This window comes from Galeopterus variegatus, unplaced genomic scaffold (genome assembly GCF_000696425.1).
Source record: "Galeopterus variegatus unplaced genomic scaffold, G_variegatus-3.0.2 Scaffold2648, whole genome shotgun sequence".
Lineage (NCBI taxonomy): Eukaryota > Metazoa > Chordata > Mammalia > Dermoptera > Cynocephalidae > Galeopterus > Galeopterus variegatus.
In genome coordinates, this window is record NW_007728759.1 from 111,258 (window position 1) to 132,996 (window position 21,739).

The 21,739-nt window shown below is 36.1% G+C and overlaps 1 protein-coding gene across 1 annotated transcript in view; it reads left to right on the top strand.

Annotated features, from left to right (window-relative positions):
- LOC103598507 (potassium channel subfamily T member 2-like) overlaps nucleotides 1-21,739 on the top strand; it is a gene marked incomplete at its 5' end in the record, with an annotated part of 230,756 nt that overhangs the window by 83,127 nt on the left and 125,890 nt on the right. Inside the window, 1 exon segment of the mRNA XM_008582500.1 lies at nucleotides 21,042-21,191. Coding sequence (XP_008580722.1) covers nucleotides 21,042-21,191 — 150 coding nt within the window.

Genomic DNA, 21,739 nt, shown 5'->3' on the forward strand with positions numbered 1-21,739 from the left:
AAGTAAAGGGGGCGTGGCGGGCCCGGCCGGGTGGCGCACTGCTACAGTGTGCCGCTTGGGAGCGCGGCGACGCTCCCGCCGAGGGTTCGGATCCCACATACAGACTGGTTCCCGCTCACTGGCTGAGCGAGGTGCGGGCGCAGCGCCGAGGGTTGCAATCCCGTTGCCGGTCCCGGTCCGGTACGGGCGCGACACCGAGGGTTGCGATCCGTTGCCGGACACGAAAAAAAAGACAAAAAGGAAAAAAAAAATTAGCATTTGATTTATTTATTAGTCTTGTTGAAAAGGTATATGAGTTTATTCCTTAAACAAAAAATTACTGCAGGCAATGGGCAAGGACCGACCTTGATGATTTCAACAGGAAAATGCCAAATAATCAGGTCATTTCATAGACATTTAACAGACCCATCTTGATGATATTTCATCCTTACCAAAATTTTTAAAATTCAACAATTCATTTTCTTCTTTCCCTTACAATTTATTTTCATGAAAATATTTAATTAGTCCATCCAAGAAGTAATATTTTTGGTCTCAGTAATAATCAATGGAAAAAATAAATAGCGAATTGACAAGAAAAATATTGCAAAGTTAGAATTTACAGATCCGATATGAGTGTAGAAAAGAGAAAAAAAGAAGATGATCTCCTTACACTTTGGGTCTGGGCAATAGAAAATTACAAAGTACATAGATTGGCAGAAGTAAAAGTGAGTGTGACATTGGATAAATTTGCTTTCTAATACGATGTAACTGACGGTGGGAGTTGCTGCCGCTCTTGGTTCCTGAGGTGGGATGTGCTCGTCAGACTCATGAAGGTGAGAGTAGAAGAAGTGGGGATTTGGGAGAAATGACAACTGAAGACTTTTCCTTGGGAATTTATTACTTTTAGAAAACAGATGGAAGAAAACAAAAGCAAATACAGTATAGCAAAATGGCATAAAAATGGTAAGGATTTCTAAGAAGAACTGGATAGTTAAGAATGTAGGTAGTTTTAGATAAATGGAGACTGAGCAAACAATTCGTAGGCCACTGATATCTGAGAACTTCTGAGTAAACAATTTGGGATGATAGAGCTGTTCTCGTTTTGAGAAATGATGAACAAATAAGGGGGTGATAAGAAAGTGAAGCCTGGCCAGAGACCAGTTCATTAGGTTTGTTCATGAATCTGAGAAAGGAAAATGATAAAAGCTCTGATGCACAGAAATGTTGAGGGTTTTCTGTGTGCATGTGTGTGTGTATGTATTTATCTATTTATTTTTGTTTGCTTTTGAAGTTTAATGTGTGGGGTAAGTATTACTAAAAAGAGAGAGACATGATGATTTCGATTCATTTGGATATACAGCCAGTAGTAGGATTGCTATGATCGTATGGCAGTTCTATCTGTAGTTGTTTGAGGAACCTCCATACTATTTTCCACAATGGCTATGCTAATCTACAGTCCCACCAACAGTGTAGGAGGGCTCCCCTTTCCCCACATCCTTGCCAGCATTTGTTGTTCTTGTTCTTTGTAACAATGGCCAGTCTAACTGGGATGAGATGATATCTCAATGTGGTTTTGGTTTGCATTTCTCTGATGACTAGTGATGTTGAGCATTATCTATCTATCTATCTGTCTGTCTATCTATCTATCTAATCTACATAAAATAGAATGAAATTCTGCCATTTGCAGCTAGTAGGTCATTTGTATGTCTTCTTTGAGAATTCTGCTATTTGCAGCAACATGGATGAGTCTGGAGAAAATTATGTTAAGTAAAATAAGCCAGACAAGGAAAGAGAAATACTGCATGTTCTTACTTATAACTGAATGCTAAGGAAGGAAGGAAGGAAGGAAGGGAGAGAGGAAGGGAGGGAGGGAGGGAGGAAGGAAGGAAGGAAGAAAGAAAGGAAAGAGAAAGAAAGAAAGACCTAAACAATTCCTAACTTTCAGAATACTAGAGATGGGGATGAGGTGGAGTTGGGGGGAGGTTTGGGGAGGGATAGGTTGGGTAAAGGGCATAAAGAAAAATCACAATTTGAAATAATAATATGCCTAGTCTTCTAGGTAGAAGGAAAAGCAAAGACTCTGAGATGCGAGCACATCTGATGATTCAAGGAAGAGCAGGTAGACAAGTGTAGCTGGAACAGAGAGAGGAAGGGATAAGGTAGTAACATTGTAGTAAAAAGTGAGATTTGAAAGGAAACAGGGAGCCAGGTCATGTAGGGTCTTCTGGGCCATTATAAGGCTGTTGGCTATCACTCTTAAGAGGAGAAATCATTGAAAGTTTCTGAGCAGAGTAGTGTTAAGACTTGACTTAAAGGGAAGCAAACATTTTTGAGCAAAAACAGGAAACCAATTAAGAGACTATGGAATAATCCAAGCCAGAGTATTTAGTGTCTTGTACAAGGGTGGGAATGTGAAAGTGATGGAAAGTGCTCAGATTCTACATATATTTTTGTTTTTTGTTTTTTGTTTTTTTTTTTTGTTTTTTGTCTTTTTTCGTGTCCGGCAACAGACTGCAACCCTCAGTGTCGCGCCCGTACCGGACCGGGACCAGCAACGGGATCGCAACCCTCGGCGCTGCGCCTGCCCCTCGCTCATCCAGTGAGCGGGAACCGGTCTGTATGTGGGATCCGAACCCTCGGCGGGAGCGCAGCCGCGCTTCCCAAGCGGCGCACTGTAGCAGTGCGCCACCGGGCCGGCCCTCTACATATATTTTTGAAGATATTGCCGGGACTTGTTGACTGATGGCATGTGCGGTAGAACAGAAAGAGAAGAGTGTAGGATGATTGTGAAACTTTGGAGTGAGCAACCAGAAGAACAGAATTGTGTTTTACCACAATACAGAAGACCACAGACAAGGAGTATTCTTATTTTGGGCATGTTAAGTTTAATAAACTTATTATACTTCCAAAAATTCTTCCAGTAAGAGGTCTGGAGGTGAAAGAGAAGTCAACACTAAAAATATAAATAAAGATATAAACTTGGCTGTCATCAGCATATATACACCATTTAAAGCCATGAAACTGGGTGAAGTCAAGTCACAGGTTAATTCTGAAGGTTATGTAGCCATGACCAAATGTAGTAGGTGGCCTTTAGTGTTCCAATTGGTTCTGTTGACCTAGGTCAGTCAGATTCTATACAAGTCAAAACCAATCTTCCAACTCGGTGTCAAATTTAACACTGTGAGGGAGGCAGGAGAGATGTTTTCAAGAAAAATCAGAAGATCAACAATCATGCTGTGTTTGTGATGGAGTGGAAACAGTCCCAGGCCTTGCACACGTGTATTTTATGTCTAAATCAGAATATTTCTGGGCCTATATCAAAATGTGGTCATTCTTATGGCTGTAAGATAATAAGTGTTTGTAACTTTATTTACATATTTTTGGAACAGTGACATTAATAAGCAAATACATATTAGATTGCTCCCAAGCAAGAAACAGTGATGGCAAATATCTTCCCTGTGGCCCATCTTTTGATTCACTGCCTCAAGCATTAAAGAAATTAAAATCAAATATGTTGAAAAAGATAAGTCAAATACATACAGTGTGGGACCTTTCTATTCTTAAGTGATATATTATTCAGCCATAGAAGATTTTTATAGAAGAAAGCCAAACTGAGTTATAGGAGGTATAAAACTCTCTTGTCTCCTTAAAAGATACGTGTTTTAAGTTACTGTTTAGAAATTTATGTGGAGGAAACAAATTATAAAAGGAATTAAAATAAGATAAAGTTATTTAAGGAGCCTTAAATGAGATAAAATTATTCGAAAATGTAGCAGAATACATAACGATTAATAAGAGATGGTATCAGAGAATGCAATGGTTAAGTTATATAACTATAAGCAAATAATAGTTGTTAGTACATACAGATAATGATAACACATAGTCCAAGGATATGTTGAAATAATTTTATTTTTGTTTATGGGACCAAAAATAAAAGAAGGCTTCAAATTCTAATCAATTGGCATATGATACAATTATATATTTTAAGTATTTTGAATGGATGAACGAGTATAAGAATTCCAGTGCTCCATTCCTAAACATATATTAGAAGCAAGGGAAAGCAAATCTACTTTTATTTTTGAGGAGAAAAAAAATTTTAAGGTTGCAATTTTGTGAATATGTTTCTCAGGAGTGTTTATTTCATAAGAAACCCTTCATTAACTTACTGGGTAAGTATTTTATTTTCATCAATGGGATCAAACAGCAGATCTGGGTATTGCTGCAATGCTCTTTGTGAGATGAAAACTAACGTATAAACACTATTGAGTTTTGTCTGTTGTTTTCAAAGTAATTGTCTTTAAAAATGGAAGAAAAAAAAATAGAATACCTGATTTATATTTTTTTCCTTAGCTTTCGAAGCTTTATACCTCTAAAAGTTTTGTCTGTTGTTTTCAAAGTAATTGTCTTTAAAAATGGAAGAAAAAAAATAGAATACCTGATTTATATTTTTTTCCTTAGCTTTCGAAGCTTTATACCTCTAATCAAGTGCAAAGTGTTTGTAAAGTTATAAAGAGGTGGTCTTTTTCAACTTTCTATCATGAGCATTTAAACTGTAAGTGAATTTTAGGTTTTTTCAAGTAATTATTTCACCTGAGGTTGCTTAATAGTTTTGTGAAATCTGCAACCACAGTAAAAACATATTAAGCCAAAATGCAGTGCAATTAATTTGTGTGTGATGTGTAAGGAGAGGTTTTGGTTTTCATGCAATTGCCATATTTGTTTTCCAAGGCAAATGAATGTTTTTGGATGGATTTTAGTATCTTTCCTGAAAAATCAAATTATGTACTCAAGGAAGACTGAGAAATGCTAGGTTAAACATTATGTTTTTAACTTTTTTTAAAACCTATTTATTTGTACTAATTTAGACTTACAGAAAAGTTGCAAAAATAGCACAAATAAACATACTCATTTTATATAAGCTTCCCCTAATACTTACACCTTTCTTAATCATACTGCAATTATCAAAATGAGGTCTTAACATTGGTATAGTACTATTGACTAAGTTATAAACCTTATTTGAATTTCATCAGCTTTTCCATTAATGTGTATTTTTTGTTCCAGAACCCTAACCAAGATCCTGCATTGCATTTAGTTATTTCCCCTACCCTCCTCCAATCTGGGGCAGTTCCTGTGGGTGATATTGGAATCAGTATAAACTCATGACTTTTGTTGCATATATATACAAATAGTTAGATACAGAAGTATAGATATGTGTCTGTGTGTGTCTGTTAGTATGTGTGCATATAATTCCTGGCTGTGTCTCTGAGAGAGCCTGGAAGCAATGGCATCCCAGCAGCAATGAGCACACTTAATGCTCAGATCTTGATAACTAAGCATCATTCTCCAGTGAAAAGAAACAGGGTTCCTTGGAATATAGTTTGATTCTAAGACTGGGGCAGGGAAATGCAGAGGATGAGCATGGAAAATCTTGTGGCACCAGAAAGTAAGGAATTGCTCAGAATAGTATCAGAGCTTGTCCAAATGACACAAGAATCAACCAGAAGGAGTTTCTAATGGGCTAAGATGGAATACTTTGAACAACAAAATAAATAATGACAATATTACGTTTTAACCCATCAAGTAAAAGAAATATCCAGGAGTCCATACTGATATAAACTAACAATGGAATACATAAATAAATGGAGAAGAGATAGCTCCTTCTCACTGAAGAATTCCAATTAATAAACGTGGATGAAAAGAGAAAAAATATAAGTCAACATTATGTAAACATAACAGTAACAATTATGATCCCCCAATGAGTGCTAATATTTGTGGATAGAAGTTTGTGGAGAAACAAAATAATGGTATTTTGTCTGTTTTTAATCAGCTTAATTTAAGGGCATCTTAGATGTTTTTGGATAATATTTTGACTAGAGGACTTCTCCTGGCAAAACTTTAAGAAAAAATATATTTTGAGGAAAGAAAAACCAAGATTTAATCAGCTTAATTTAAGGGCATCTTAGATGTTTTTGGATAGTATTTTGGCTAGAGGACTTCTCCTGGCAAAACTTTAAGAAAAAATATATTTTGAGGAAAGAAAAACCAAGGCAAATGCCAGGCAAAGCAATGCTTTGTTGTACCCGACTGCCTTGAACCCATGTCCCAGGCAGGACTGCAGGGATCTGGACTGCACCACGCAGACGCCACCCGCGTTTCTCTGACCATTAGGTCAGTGTCCTCAGATGAAAATTAGCTCTGAGCCCTCCCTTGCTTATTATACCCGAGCATCCACAGAGCCTCCAGTTTTTAACATTGTGATGAGAGAAAAGGAAAATCTAATGATATCTACTATCACCAGCAAAAGGACCAAGAAAGATCACAAGGGAGGAAAGCAGGGAAGAAGGTACAGGAACAGAGGGGACTGTTTCTCTCTTGAATCCTGAGCTTGTCACAGAGGCCAGGGGAATCAGCTGCCATGTGGGAGGAGGAAAAGTTTCTTAAAAGTAATAGGGATTATAAATACCACACTGACTGCAAGAAAGAAAAAGGAAAGAAAGGCTGGGGGAGCATGCTCAGATGAGCTATATTTAGCTCTGTTGGAAGCTTCACACTCAGAAAACTGTGACTGAGGACAGTATTTTGTAATCTGGCAAATCTGGTTCAGTTACCCTCCTCCTGTAGGTGGATAAAAGAGTACCAGTGAGCATGAGAGGCACTTTGATTTCCTTTTAGAGTGAAATACACACACACACAATTTACACAATTTAAAGTTTTAATATGTTTGATTGCTATAAACCAGCTGATTGTCACTGCATATATAAAACTTGAAATTTATTTGATATCACTTTCCTAAATCTGAGCCTCTGTTTCCATTAATAGATTACTGTGTGCTTTTTAGTGGTTTCAGTTGGATTTGAAAGTGTGAACAGGCTTCTTTTCCACCCTCAATGTCACAAACCACTAACAACCTAGGGACTTTCCCACAGCAGCAAGGCAGGGAAACGTCTTTTATCAAAGGCTGTGACTGGCTGCAAAATGGTTCCATGCTGCCTTTGGTCTCATATAAGTGCTCAGGTAGGTGGTGTAGCCCTCCAACTATTCAGCTGCTGACAACAGCTGATGTCATCCTCTGGCCAGCTTACTGGTGAGCCTTCAGCTCCATGCTAATGCTTGTTCTGAGGGCACGCATCTGCTGTGCTTACTATCTCACAGAGCTTTCTTGTGAATGGCCCCACTGGAATCCAGCTATTTCTCAGTTACCTCTGACAGGCTGTCCAGTTACATCACTGATGTCTCCTTAGGCTCCCTCAGGTGACCTTCAGGGCTTATACATTAGCTCATTAATGGACCATGAAAAATGCAGAGATACCTTCTATGCTAAACTCATCTCCATGTGTGTGCCCATGTATGAGTGGTGGGAGATGCCGTGGTGACTCCCACCTGCCTGCATCAACTGATTCTTTTATCCTGCTTCATTTCTCAGCATAGGCTGCTGTTCAGCTAACTACAGCCTGGGAAGGAATATAGAACTTTCTGCTGCTCAGACTACATGGAAAAGCCTTTTTTCTATTTCTGTCCTATATCCTTTCCTTCCTTTCCACTAGAGGGTGTGAATTTCACTGCACTGAGAAACTACACAACAGTTTCCACTTGTTCCCACCTTGCACTGATCTGCTCTAAACTACATGGGTTTTCTTGGCTGCAGTATTAATTTGCTAGGGCTGCCACGAACAATTACTTTGCCACAAACAAATGCACAGGTTTTCTTAAACAGCAGAAATTTATTTTCTCATAGTTCTGGAGTCTGGAAGTTCTAGATCAATGGCTGGTGTCTCCTGAGACCTCTCTCCTTTGCTTGCAGGTGGCTGCATTCTCGTTGTGTCTTCACATAGTGGTTCCTCTGTGCACCTACATCCCTGGTGTCTTTTGTGTGCCCAGAATTCCTCTTATAAGGACACCAGTCAGATTGGATTAGGGTTCATCCTACCAATTTCATTTTAACTTAATCCTTTCCTTAAAGGGGCTGTCTCCAAGTACAGTCACATTCTGAGGTACTGGGGGTTAGGGCTTCAACCTATGAATTATGGGGGGACGCACTTCAGCCTATAACACCCGTGGAGGTCGTGGGCACCATGGGTTCTACTGGAAAACATCTACAAATTGTGATTGTTTCCACTATGCAAATAGTTTTGATGGTTCCACAGAAGCTTGCTTCTTTGGTGATGGAAATTAAGAAAGATGATATCATCTGTAAGAGGGCTTTTCAAAAAGCTCATGAAAAGATTTCTATTACCTTTTAATTCTGTTTTTCCACAGATTTTTTTGAAGTATCCTCATATATCCCTAATGGTCCTTTTTCCTTTTCTTCCATGGCAAACAAACAAACAAACAAACAAAACCCAAACTACTATAAGATGAGATATTAATGGAGGTAATCACAAGAAAGAAAATGATGCACTTCTTAAACTTATTCTTATTTTTCTTTTATATATGCTAATGTGTACTGAAAATCTCCACAGAAAGGCATCTTATTAGGTGTATCCGAAAATGTATTTGACTACCTGAGAAATGCTTTCCTAAGCACACTCATTAAAATATCAACCGGAACAATATTCTATTAAACATATTTTGAGAAATCTGGATGCTGCTCTAGTCTGGTAATGCTCTGCTTAGAACGCCTTTAATAGCCCAGCATGCATTATCAAATTAGATCTAAATATTTCCATTTTATTTCTTTAAGGCTCTCTTTTCTCTAGTGCTAATTTATTTTTGTATCCTTATTTCCCATGATTCTGTTATATAGCATGTTCTCCAAATAACATGATCCTAAATATACTTTGTGGTTTCCTCATTCTACATCTTTTTTTAAATGCTGTTCCCGCTGCCTTGAATTCATTTCTTCTGAGTTCCTAAAAGATTGTGTTAAATCAAAAATTCCATCTCCTCATGTATATTTTTAAACTCCTCAATTTAATGTGATTTCTTTCTTCTCTGAATTCACATAGAATTATATTATATTCTGCCAGAGCATGTGGCATGGTCCTTTTGTGTATTTATTTATTTATTTTTCCTATTTACTAGGCTGTAATTTTGAACCTTCTGTTTTATTTTTCACAACATAGATGCTCAATAAACATTAGCTAAATAAATGAAGTAAAGGATGTATTGAAGATGATTCATTTAGGCTTTTGGTTCAAAGTAGTTTATGAACCGTATGCATGTACCTGCTCTCCATCATGATTCTCTATTGAAATTATGACAAAGAAATAAAAAATCATAAGCTTATATCAATGAAAAAAAGAAGTGGAAGGGGTGAGAGATTTCATTGAATTTCTGAGAGATGGAAAATAAATAAAGGAATGTTTTCTTTTTTTTTTTTTTTTTTGTCCTTTTTGAGACCGGCCGCACTGCGCTCAGCCAGTGAGCACTGTGAGCGCACCGGTCATCCCTATATAGGATTTGAACCCGCGGTGGGAGTGCTGCTGCGCTCCCAGCACCGCACTCTCCCGAGTGCACCATGGGCTCGGCCCAAGAAATGTTTTCTGGTGAAACCCTTAGCCCAGAATATGTTTAGAGGATGATGCAGCTGGACAAAGTGACAGCCCTCAGTGAGGCTCTGGGTGCAAGATTCCCAGAAAAAGAGTGCAAAGAATAATTAAAGTTCCGTGTACAGAACAACAAGTTACCCTTCTTCCATTCACCACAGTACCACTTCCCTGCAATTAAATCTAATGAGATATTTACCACTGGGAAAAATCAGATTTTTTTCTAAAATAATTTAAATAAAATGTCTGAAGTATATGTTAGCAGATAATTTGAAGTTGGGGTCCAACCCTCTGTATAATCTGGTACTTGGGGAGCCCTGGACTGAATACCTTGATCCCTTCTTGCTCACTGTGAGGTGAAACCTGCCATTCAACAAATCATATTCATGGACAAAGGAGTCCATTTAACATCCCTAAATCTCATACTCAAAATATTGAAATATGGCTCTTGTTATTTGCATAATATCAGCATGCAGGATGAAATGAGGGGAATAGATTTAGTCAGAAAAAGAACGACTACTTCTATTTGTACTGGAATTGTTTGGGGTCTCTAGGGAAGGTTGGGTCTTATCTATACTCACCACTATTAACAGATTTTTTTAAAGTCAAAACTAAGATTTGAACAGAGAATCAAATATATAGCTTGGAAACGAGAGTTTTAGTCACTGGGAATAAAAATACATTTAAAAGAGATCAAATGTATATTTGCAAAGTAGATAAGTATACTTAATTGTTCAGAAGAATATTGAAGGATTATAAAAGAGTGGTTATAATTGTTCAAAGGAATAAAATGCTATAGATTTTTTTGGTTATAGAGTTTTTAATTTTCAGAATACTTAACTTCAATTTCTGTTGAATATGATTCTGGAGGAGCTGATTTTCTCTTCAATATTAAGGAGGAGAAATAGCTTAAAATAATTGTAACTGTTATTCTCAGGAAGACTCATAAAGAACAGTAGTTGTGGTGGAGAAATAGAAAGTAAAGACCTATTGAAATTAGAAAGTGATTGCTGAAATTAAAAAAATGAACTCTACTGCAGCAATCATAATAATGTAATCACCACTCGTGTGTTTTCTACTTTTAATTTGAAGCCATGGGCTTTTTTACAGCCAGAAAACAAAATACAAATATTTACAACTTCGACAATGTAAAATACCTATACAACAAATAAAAAAACTTGGGAGTAAATGTAGGGAGAAGAAGTGGAAGGGAAGAGGGGGGCAAATTTCATTCTTAGCTTACAAAATGGAAAATCAAGATTACATCTAAAGTTAGTGCAATAGCATTTTAAGTATATTAAGTTAAAAAGTAATAAGTAGATCTGAGGTTGAGACTTAACAACCATGGAACCAAATTCTGCTAGTAGATAGGTTTTATTTGGCTACCAATATGGTATAAACATTTTTTTGTTTTCTTTGACTTTGCCTTACAGTGGACATGCAACATCCAAGTCACCTCAAGTATGAAAACTCCTTATTGTCTTACATCTGACCTGATTCATATATTTACTTTACTAAACTTGTTCTACAGACACTGAAATTGCAGAGCACTACAAAAGAGGAATTTTTTAAGAGCAATATGATTATATGAGCATCTCTGGGGGAATCCATTGTGAAATAAATTTTTTCTCTCATATTTCACAGAAGGAGGTCAATAGATAATACCTGTTTAATAACATATTAGTAAGATAAACCTTAGAACTCTTTGAATTAAGCTTAGGATTTGGAAGCATTTTTTAAATTATCTTTGGTAAAAATTTAAGCTATGAATGAGGTAAAATGGTAAAAATAACATTCAATCGAGAGTTGAAATATTGTTTTGGTTTGGTCATTTATTCTGCAAATAATAATCACATGCATTAATACAGTGCAAGACACTGTATTAGGAGTTTGGAAAATACAAACATGAGAACATCATGATTAGAAATAAGACCAATAGTCTATTATCAGACTGATGAATAGACTATTGGTCTGATTTGTGGTCAGCAAAGGACAGCACACAATTTAAACATTGCTTATAGGAGAATAAAAATGCTATCGATTTTTGGGTGTTGATTTTGTATCCTGCAACATTACTGAAATTTTTAATCAGCTCTAAGAGTTTTTTGGTACAGTCTTTAAGTTTTTCTATATATAGGATCATGCCAACTGCAAAACAGGGACAGTTTGACTTTGACTTTTCCAATCTAGATGCCTTTTATAGGGGCTGGCCCGTGGCTCACTCGGGAGAGTGCAGTGCTGATAGATGCCTTTTATTTCTTTCTCTTGCCTGATTGCTCTTGCTAGCATTTCTAACACTATGTTAAATAGGAATGGTAATAGTGGGCATCTTTGCCTTGTTCCTGTTTTTAAGGCAAAGGCTTTCAGCTTTTCACCAGTTAGGCTGATATTGGTGGTGGGTTTGTAGTATATCGCTTTTACTGTGTTGAGATACTTCTCTTCTATACCTAATTTGCTGAGAGTATCATGCAGGTATGTTAAGTTTTGCCAAATTATTTTTGGCAACTATTGAGATAATCATTTGGGTTTTTACCTTGATTTTGTCTATGTGATATGTAACATTTATTGACTTGCATATGTTAAACCATCATCGTCTCCCTGGGATGAATCCCACTTGATCACATTGTATAATTTTTCTGATGTGTTGCTGTATTCTGATTCCTAGTATTTTATTGAGAATTTTAGCATCTCTGTTCATCAAAGATATTGGCTTGTAATTTTCTTTTTTTGCTGTATCTTTGTCTGGTTTTGGTATCAAGGTGATACTGGGTTAGCAGAAAAAGAAATCAAGAAAATAAGCCCATTTACAATAGTTAAAAAAAAAATGTTGTATAATTTTTCTGATGTGTTGCTGTATTCTGATTCCTAGTATTTTATTGAGAATTTTTAGCATCTCTGTTCATCAAAGATATTGGCTTGTAATTTTCTTTTTTTGCTGTATCTTTGTCTGGTTTTGGTATCAAGGTGATACTGGGTTAGCAGAAAAAGAAATCAAGAAAATAAGCCCATTTACAATAGTTAAAAAAAAAATGAAATACCTAGGAATCAATTTAACCAAGGAGGTGAAAGATCTCTACAATGAGAACTACAAATCATGACTGAAAGAAAGAAATTAAAGAAGATGACAAATGATGGACAGATATTCCATGCTATTGGATTGGAAGAATCAACATTGTGAGAATGTCCGTACTACCCAAAGTAATCTACAGATTCAATGCAATTCACATCAAAATACCAATGACATTCTTCACAGAAAATAGAAAAAACAATTCTAACATTCATATGAACAATAGAAGACCTTAAATATCCAGAGCAATCCTGAGCAAAAAAAAATAAAGCTGCAGACGTAACTCAACCAAGCTAAAGTAAACAAAACAGCATGGCACTGGCATAAAAATAGACATTCAGACCAATGGAACAGCATAGAGAACATGGAAATCCACTCACAGACCTACAACCAACTGATCTTTGACAAAAGCAACAAGAATATACATTGGGGAAAAGACTGCTTCTTCAATAAATGCTGCTGGGAAAATTGGATTTCCGTGTGTAGAAGAATAAAACTCTCGCCATATAACAAAATCAACTCAAAATGGACTAACAACTCAAGTATAAGACCTGAAATTATAAAACTTCTAAAGAAAAACATAGGGGAAAAACTTCAGGAAATAGGACTGGGCAAAGACTTTATGAATAGGACCCCAAAAGCACAAACAACAAAAGAAAAAATAAATAGATAGGATTATATCAAAATAAAAAGCTTCTGCACAGCAAAGGAAACAACAGAGTGAAAAGATAACCTATAGAATGAGAGAAAATATTTGCAAACTATACATCTGACAGGGAGTATTATCCAGAATATGCAAGGAACTCAAACAACTACACAGTAAAAAAACAACCCAATTTAAAAAGTGGGCAAAGGAGCTGAACAGACATTTTTTGAAGGAAGACATACAAATTAATATTAATAACTTCCCTGGAAAATTTCCTATGATGTTCTAAACTAGAGGTACAGATACACGTATACTTCAAGAAGTTCACGGAAAAATGGAATTGAACGTTAATACAATCTTTCCGTGAACTTCTTGAAGACCCCTCATATAGCAATATACTGTAAGTGCACAAGGGCATAAAGCAGTTGAACAGAAGCTCAGTATATGGTATTCCATAAGCAAGCAGGTGCTGATCTGAGAGAGAGGGAGGAACGTACATTTTAGATATAAAATTTTATTAATGCTGAAATAGAACAGTTTAAAATCAGTGAGATACGGCTTAATTTAATGACAGAGTTAAAGAGCAGAGAACCCAGTTTCATTATGGCAAATGATTTTGGTTTCTTACATGACAGTTTAAAAAGTAGATGAAAAGTTTTAACAGAATTTTGGGATTTTTTTCGAAGGGGGGACAATAATTAACAGGAATTCAATGGGCACTTCAAATAAACCACACTGGAGTTATTGAAGGAGAAACCAACTTTTAAGGGCAGTGATTTGGGGCCACCTTCATGTTTGATGAACCTTTCAAATTTAACTTTTGAGCTCTTTATTTAAACCTCTATCTTAAATAAATACCTTTCAAAATGCTGGTTATTGTTTATGTTCACTTTTAATAATGCTTGCAAACTAGGTAGCATGTCTCTCTCTCTCCACTTGCAACAGCAATTTTTCTTATACTGAGAATAGCAAACAGCTTTGCAGTTCCATCTAGTGGTAGAAAATTAATTGTCATGCTCTATATTGTGTCTGCGCTTTTAATCTTAAAACTCAGATATGTATTTTGATGTCTGATGACATTAAAAGCCGGGAAGTTCTGCTATTCAAGAAGAAGAATGCATTAAGCTTCTTCCTAGTAGACTGAAGTGTTTCATTCTTGTGTTTTATTACTTTTTCTGTCTAGTGTTCTCTAATACTTTTCCTTCTAGATAAGATAATCCTGCATCTGTACAGTCAGTTCTATCTGGAGACTAGCAAGAATAAATGTTCATACAAAACTATGTGTTATCTATTTATTTTGTAACTTCACCTGTTTTGGAAGCTTCTGTGTACCCAGATATACCCTCCATCCCATAAATTATAATCATGTTTCCAGTGACACAGGCTACAGTTTGTCAAAATTATTTCTTTGACCTACAGTGATTAAACTACAGATTCCTAACACTGATAGTAAAGGCAAAATTGTAATACCATTTAAATATTCTATTTTTCCTTCTTTTCAATTTTTTTTATCATTACACTACGTAAACATTTAGCAAAATTTGAGATCATCATGAGTTAGTGTAATTCATGTGTGTTTGCAGAAAAGCATCCCCTGTGAACTATATAAACAACTAACTGGAACAAAGCTGAAATTATTTCCATAAAGTAGGGAACCACATCAAGTGCATTAATTTTATTTAGATTTAAATATTTTGGTCCTGGGCCGGCCTGTGGCTCACTCGGGAGAGTGTGGTGCTGATAAATATTTTGGTCCTTTGTTTTAGAAATTGTTAAAATGTGCTTTCAATCAAAATAATGAGTGAATAAATAAACTTCTTATCTTTTTAAAAATAGAACATTAGTAAAGATTTTTTAAATTAACTCATTTAACTTATTTACTTTATTCAAGTGTAAACTAATGGTATCTTTTGTCCTAAGGCAAAAATTTTCACTGTTATATGTGAAGCCATTTATTAGATAGTTTAGAATGGATTTTATATCAGAGATATCTTATGACAAGGTGCTTGTTATTCCCATTGATGTGAAAATAACTTAGTTTGATAATAAAAATAAGTATGTAAAAGCAACTAGTATGACAATTTCTGTCAATTTGGTAAATCTGAAACTGATTATTTAGCATATATTTAACTACATTATTTTGAACTGAAGAGAATAGAATGTACTAGCAAACTAAATCCAACGATTACAATGCAAAGGTGTTTAAAACAAGAAATACAATGCTGTGAAAGAGGAACTGTAGTTATTCTCACTAATGACCACATTTTATAGGTTTAAAGGCAGTGTCTCTCAACTCCAAGGTTGCTCTTTAGTTTACCTTAGTGTGATGGTGTTCTTATATGCATAAAAGAATATGAAAGTTAAAAAACAAGTTTTACTTTCTAACGTTTATTAGTCTGAGTTTCACAAAAAATACAGCTTCATAAAAAAATTAAACGCTGTCATTAGAATAAGTTTTTGTGCTATTTTTTTAAATGCAAACTACATTATTGAGCAGGGTAGTATAAGAACAGAGTGTGTATTATAATAAGGTTTCAACATATTGTATCTGGAACAGAAAATTTTACTTAAATCCTTTATGTCTTTCTTTGGGTAAATTTGACGTGGGGAAACGTTTCAAACCAAAGGTATGTAACATTCTTTTACTGCTTTCAGAAGTCTGTATTAAAATACATTTCTGCAAAGAGCAGACCAAAGTCCAGCCCTTGTTCCACTTGGCTGATGGTACGAAGCACAGGAGACTGTATGTGAGTTAATTTGCTCTCTGGCAATAAATATTCATTTGCCTTGAAGATGGGATCATGGACTAATGAGGACTGTGCAACTTGTGCGTGAAAGAAAAATAAAATCGGTTGTTGACATTAATTTATGTACGCTCCAATAGTTACCTAGAAGAAATGATATTTCTAACTTGGGAACAATTAGCAGAATAGAGCAATCATGCTTTTTTTTAAAAAACGATATCTACTGTGTTGAGAGGGACTGTCATGTTGTTCCAAGACTGGCAATTATAACCCAAACTAAGTATGAAGAAAAGTCAGATATACCATTTTCTGTAATAAGAGACAATCAAAAGAGAGGCACAAGTAGAGGGGCACAGTGCATGTGCATCCACCCCTGGCCTGGCCGAGTAAGATGCGGTTCAAAAAATTACCGGTTTCTCATGGAGAATAAGATGTCTGCCAGAAGTGGAACGAGCATCTCACTCCCTCGTTAAACATCTGCCGAGGTGGTTTTCTGTGATTATTCGAACATAAGGAAAAATGAGAGAGAGATGGCAGGGCAGGGAGCAGAGAGAGCTGCAGAGCAGCCCGCAGTCCTGTGCACGCGTTTCCTGCAGCTCAGTGGATGACTTGGAAAAGATTTGAGCTCTCTTTCTACTACCCCTTCTGTCCCACAAGGGAAAGAAAGCCAAGAAGCTAGAGTCTATAGCACGCACCTCTAGGACATAAGCTGAGGAAAAGTAGAAGAGTTTCTCGCTCACCAGTGATATACCGAGGCTCACCCCTGACTTCACACAGAGCATTTTCATGTCTCTGGGATAGCCAGCACTTGGTCATCTTCTTCATAAAGAACATTGATGATAATTAAAGTTACTCCAGAGAGTGGCAACAGCCCAGACAGAACAAGCCTGAGATGGTAAGACTGGAGATTCAAATCAGATGGGCCAGCTTCATTTGAATGGAACTTGAACACATCGGACAGAAATCAGATCTGCCCAAAACATCATTACAAGACAGGAACGAGAGATTCGAAATTGCATGGCTGGAGCCTGCAAAGCCTTGACGTGGAGTTTGTAATTTATTTACTTCACTAAACTTTTTCTTTTTTCCTTTCTCCTAAGCAATTTTTTATCACCTTTTTTTTTCTTTACAATTTTTTTTCTTTTACATTTTTTCTTACTAAGAAATTTGGTTAGGGTCTAAAATGCAGAGAATAACAGACACAAGCTTCTTTTCCTTCTAGGATGTCCCATCAAAGTTTTTCTAAGGCTGTCATGACTATGGTACTGGGTGCATGAAGGCTGAATATGCTCCTTTATTCAGGGGAAATACAGACTATGGGATTCTTTCAAATATCAAGCATATACTGTTATTGTGTAAACCATTTATTTTCTTATTAGAATATTTTATTTTCATATTCCTACCCTTTTTTCTTTATTATCCTATTAACATCTTTACAAACAGCTGTAGCTTTCAATTATTTTAAAATGAAAGTGGACATAAACCTGAAGAGGAAGGATTCTTTGCTATTCAGTTTTCAGTCAATATGGTAGAACGGCCTCATAAGGGTATGAGATAGACAAAAGACTGTACTTTATTACAGGTTAGTGTATACTTCAAGCTTAACAGTAAGTTAATACAGAAGCCAATTATTTTCCCCAAATATTTGTTTGATTGGTGTGAACACATCTTAAGTCTTCATTAAATGGCTTTTCATAATTTTCACTAAGCGTTCCATTCTGTGATTTTTGCCCCAAATATCTTTTGTGCTTTTACCACTGCTGTTCTTACCTAATTATAACATTCAGTTGGTATAATGTTAACTTCATTTTATGTCCATTAATGATTATGAAACTCAGTGAGGATTTTTTTTAACCTTAATTCTAATGGCAAATTCATCATAGGTAAAGTAATTTGTTAGATCTAAAAAAATTATTCTGGTAAAGGAGGAAGGAATTATATCATTAGAAAAGCAGCACATTTCATAATTGAGCATGAAGAACGTTGTTAGATTATTCTTTGTTCGTTTAACAAAACACTTATTAAGCATGTACTCTGTGTCAGAATGGATGTCACATCTTGGGGATGCAGTGGTAAATAAGACATGACCCCTTTCCTCATGGAACTTATTTCACAGGGAAGCAAGACACTACGAATTGATTAATACAATTTAATATTATAGTATTATGAAAGAGGAAGTGCACTACTGCAGAGCTGAGGAAGTCATGATTAAGCTGAGGGTCAAGGAATGAGTGGGCCATCGGGGACAGAGGAAACAGCGCTGTGAAAAAGCCTAGATACAGAGAGCCTCTTGTTCAGGGAAAATTAGAGACTGTTTATGGCTAGAGCGCATGAGCATAAGAAGACAGAAGTAATACAGGAAAACTGAAAGACAGTCAGAATAGGTCAGGAGGGCCTTGTAATGATGATTTGAAAAAAAAACCTTATAAAATGAAAAGAGGAAGCCCTATCAACATTTTTAATGGAAGAGCAACATGAGGTGATTTGAGATTGTGAAATTTGCTCTTGTTCCAGCACAATAAATGGATTGTAAGGGCATTCACTGGAGGCAAGGAGGTGATTTAGGACTGTTTTAAAAGTGTAAGAATTGATGCTAGAGAGAAAGGGATAAACAAATAGATGAGTTCAAGGGACACTCGAGTGATAGATCTAAAGGGTTTTCTTGCATAAAAAGTTTGGAAATATATTATCTATTTATTTATGTGGTTATTTCCCTGTCATTCAAAAACAACCTTGTATTAATTCTACCCAGATACGAAAAAGGGAGATAATAAGAAAAATAGACAATTTGGGTAAGATGGGAATTTGAAGACAAATGAAAGTCTCTTACAGGAAAAATGCCTTATTACCTATGAGAAACTTTTGTAGAAATCCTAACGAAACAAAATGCTGAAAAAACAATGCTTTCTGAGGTGAAATGTGCCAATATAAAATAGCGAGACAGCAAGCAAATGATTTAAGGAAATTCATCTGAACTGTTCTTGTGGGACCCCATTCATTTCTGTTCCCTTTCAAGTTACCTCATTGTATTCCTACTTCAGTTCCTGGAATTGGATTTATGATTCTCTTGAATAGCTTTTAGTGCCCTTGCATGACAGTCATTTGTCCCGTGCTGCCTTTGGGTCTCAAACAAACCGTGATGAATTACTGGCGCCTTTTCTTACAGTTCCAGCCCTTAAGATGGCTTCTGTTTTTGCCAAGTTCCATCTTGCCAAAGAGTAACGCAGTACACAACAAAGATAACTTTATTTTTGTTTGCCAAAGGAAGTTTCCTGCACCGGGGACGATCATTATTAGGACATAGTTAGACATAGCCAATGTGCATTCAATTGTGTTTTGTCAAAAGTGTTTTGTTTTATTTTGTTTTTCTATTTTGAAAAATATATTAACATTATGGAAGAAGAGGTGAGGTTTTAGAAGCATTTATTGTTCAATAGGTTGACGGGGCATATTGAAAGTGGCTCCAGAATTTAGCAACGAGGAAGATACAACAGTAAAATAAGAGTGGCAGCTAACATGTACTGAGTGCTTTCTGTGATTCCAGTCTCTTAAATGATTTCTTTGTGTTAGTTCATTATATTTAACCCAATGAAGCTGACACTGTTTTTCACAGAAGAGATAAGAATTGCTGAGAAGTTAAATAACTCACCGAAGATTGCAGAGTTGGGATTCAGATGAGACAATCAGAAGCATAAGAAGGACTGAGGAGCAAGTGGAACATGCCTTGAGAATATATGATTTTTTTAACTTCCTGACACTTTGAAAATGTTGATATATATGTTATCTCTCTAGTAATACTTTGGACAATATTCAGAGTTTAAAATGGCTTTTAAAATCCTAAACATGGTAGCTAGAACTTGTCATCTGCTTTCATCCATTACGAACCCATACAGATTATGATGAAATATTTTGATTTTTGTATATTTATCGTTTTTCTTCTAGGATGTCTATTTCTTATACTTGTAAAGTTCATAAGCTTTATTCAGCAAAAGTAAATGAATTTATTGTTAAAAAATGGGGCAAAAGAGATATTTATATCTTCATTATGAATTTCTCATAAATTGAATTTTTAATATTTTTCTAAGACCACTTAGTTAGGAGGGCCAAAGGAGAACATTCCAGAACAAAAGAAACATGGTAAACGTATTTTCTTTTTAAAATACTTTCGAGAATCTCTAATGGAGACTGTCGTTGTTAGCTCAGGATGCTATTACAAATTACCATACACTGGGTGATATAGAAACAACAGAAATTAATTTCTCACAGTCCTAGAGCCTAGTGGCCTGAGACCTAGGTGCCAGCATGGTAGGGTCCTGGTGAGGGTCCCACCTCTGGACTGCTGACTCCTTGTTGTCATGTCTTATGGTAGAAAAAGAGGTAGTTAGCTCTTTGGCTTATTTTAAATAAGGGGTCCACCGTCATAACCTAATTACCTCTCTAAGACCCCACTTCCAAATGCCACCCATTGGGATTAGGGTTTCAACATATGCATTTGGGGGGCACACAACATTCGCTCCACTGCAGAGACCCTTACTGTTATTACAAATTGTCTTTCCTTAACTGCTACACAAGTGGAAGAAAGCCATTGCTATGATATGTACAGAAATGAAGAATACATTTTCTATAATATCAAATTGATAAATTGAAACAGATATGTTTATAATTTTAAATACAAATAAAATATCTGCAGACGCAGAGCAGGTGTCATATATGAGATAAAGCTGGCCATATTATGGAGTCTATAACATACGTATTATATATAGGATGTGCATTACAGCACACTCGTACATAAAGAGAGGCTAAAAATCAGATGTTGTATCTCACTGATTCATGGTCAGAGTAAATGCTTTCATTAGCTGGATCATGAAAAAAAAAAAAACCCCACTTCTAGGAATCTGGCATTTCTAAAGCTTATAACATATAGTGCTAATTTCAAAACTTTTGTAGGGACTCTTGCGTATCATCATTCAGAGTTCAGAGTACCATGCAGATACTTCTTAAATTATGCTTGCCAGTTCTTACAGATGGGAAACAGTTGTATGACAACAACTGGTTTTTAACCACATTCATTGTGTTTTTCTTTGTGTGTGTGTGTGTATGTGTGTGTGCTTTTGTTGCAGAGAAGGCCAGCAATCACCAGAACAATGGCAGAAGATGTATGGTAGATGCTCGGGGAACGAAGTCTATCACATCATTTTGGAAGAAAGTACATTTTTTGCTGAATATGAAGGAAAGAGTTTTACATATGCCTCTTTCCATGCACACAAAAAGTATGTTTCTGCTTCCAGAGTGGAATTAAACTATCATTCAGTCAATGAATTCATTTAAACACAGTTTTCTAAAATGCAGCCCATATTGGTGGTCATGATTTTCAAGTTTTCTGAATGATTATTGAAACATTTGAATTCTGCCCTCTGTATAGTCTATATAAGATCATCAGGAGTAATTTATAATTTCATAGGAATTCTTGCTTTAGCAACTGTTAAACTCTCATTTGTAAATATTTTAGTCCATTATGAAATCACAGACAGATGGATTTATTTTCAAATATTTATCTGAGCTACTTATGTGAGTAAATGTGTTTGAAAAGAATTCACAAACACATGAAACTTAATTTTTTTTCTTTTTTTTTTCCTTTTTGTCTTTTTTTACTGACCGGCAACGGGATCGCAACCCTCGGTGTTGCGTCCGCACCGCGCTCAGCCAGTGAGAGGGAACCGGTCTCCACATGGGATCCGAACCCTCGGCAGGAGCGCCGCCGCACTCCCAAGCGGCGCGCTCTCCAGTGCGCCACCGGGCCGTCCTGAAACTTAATTTT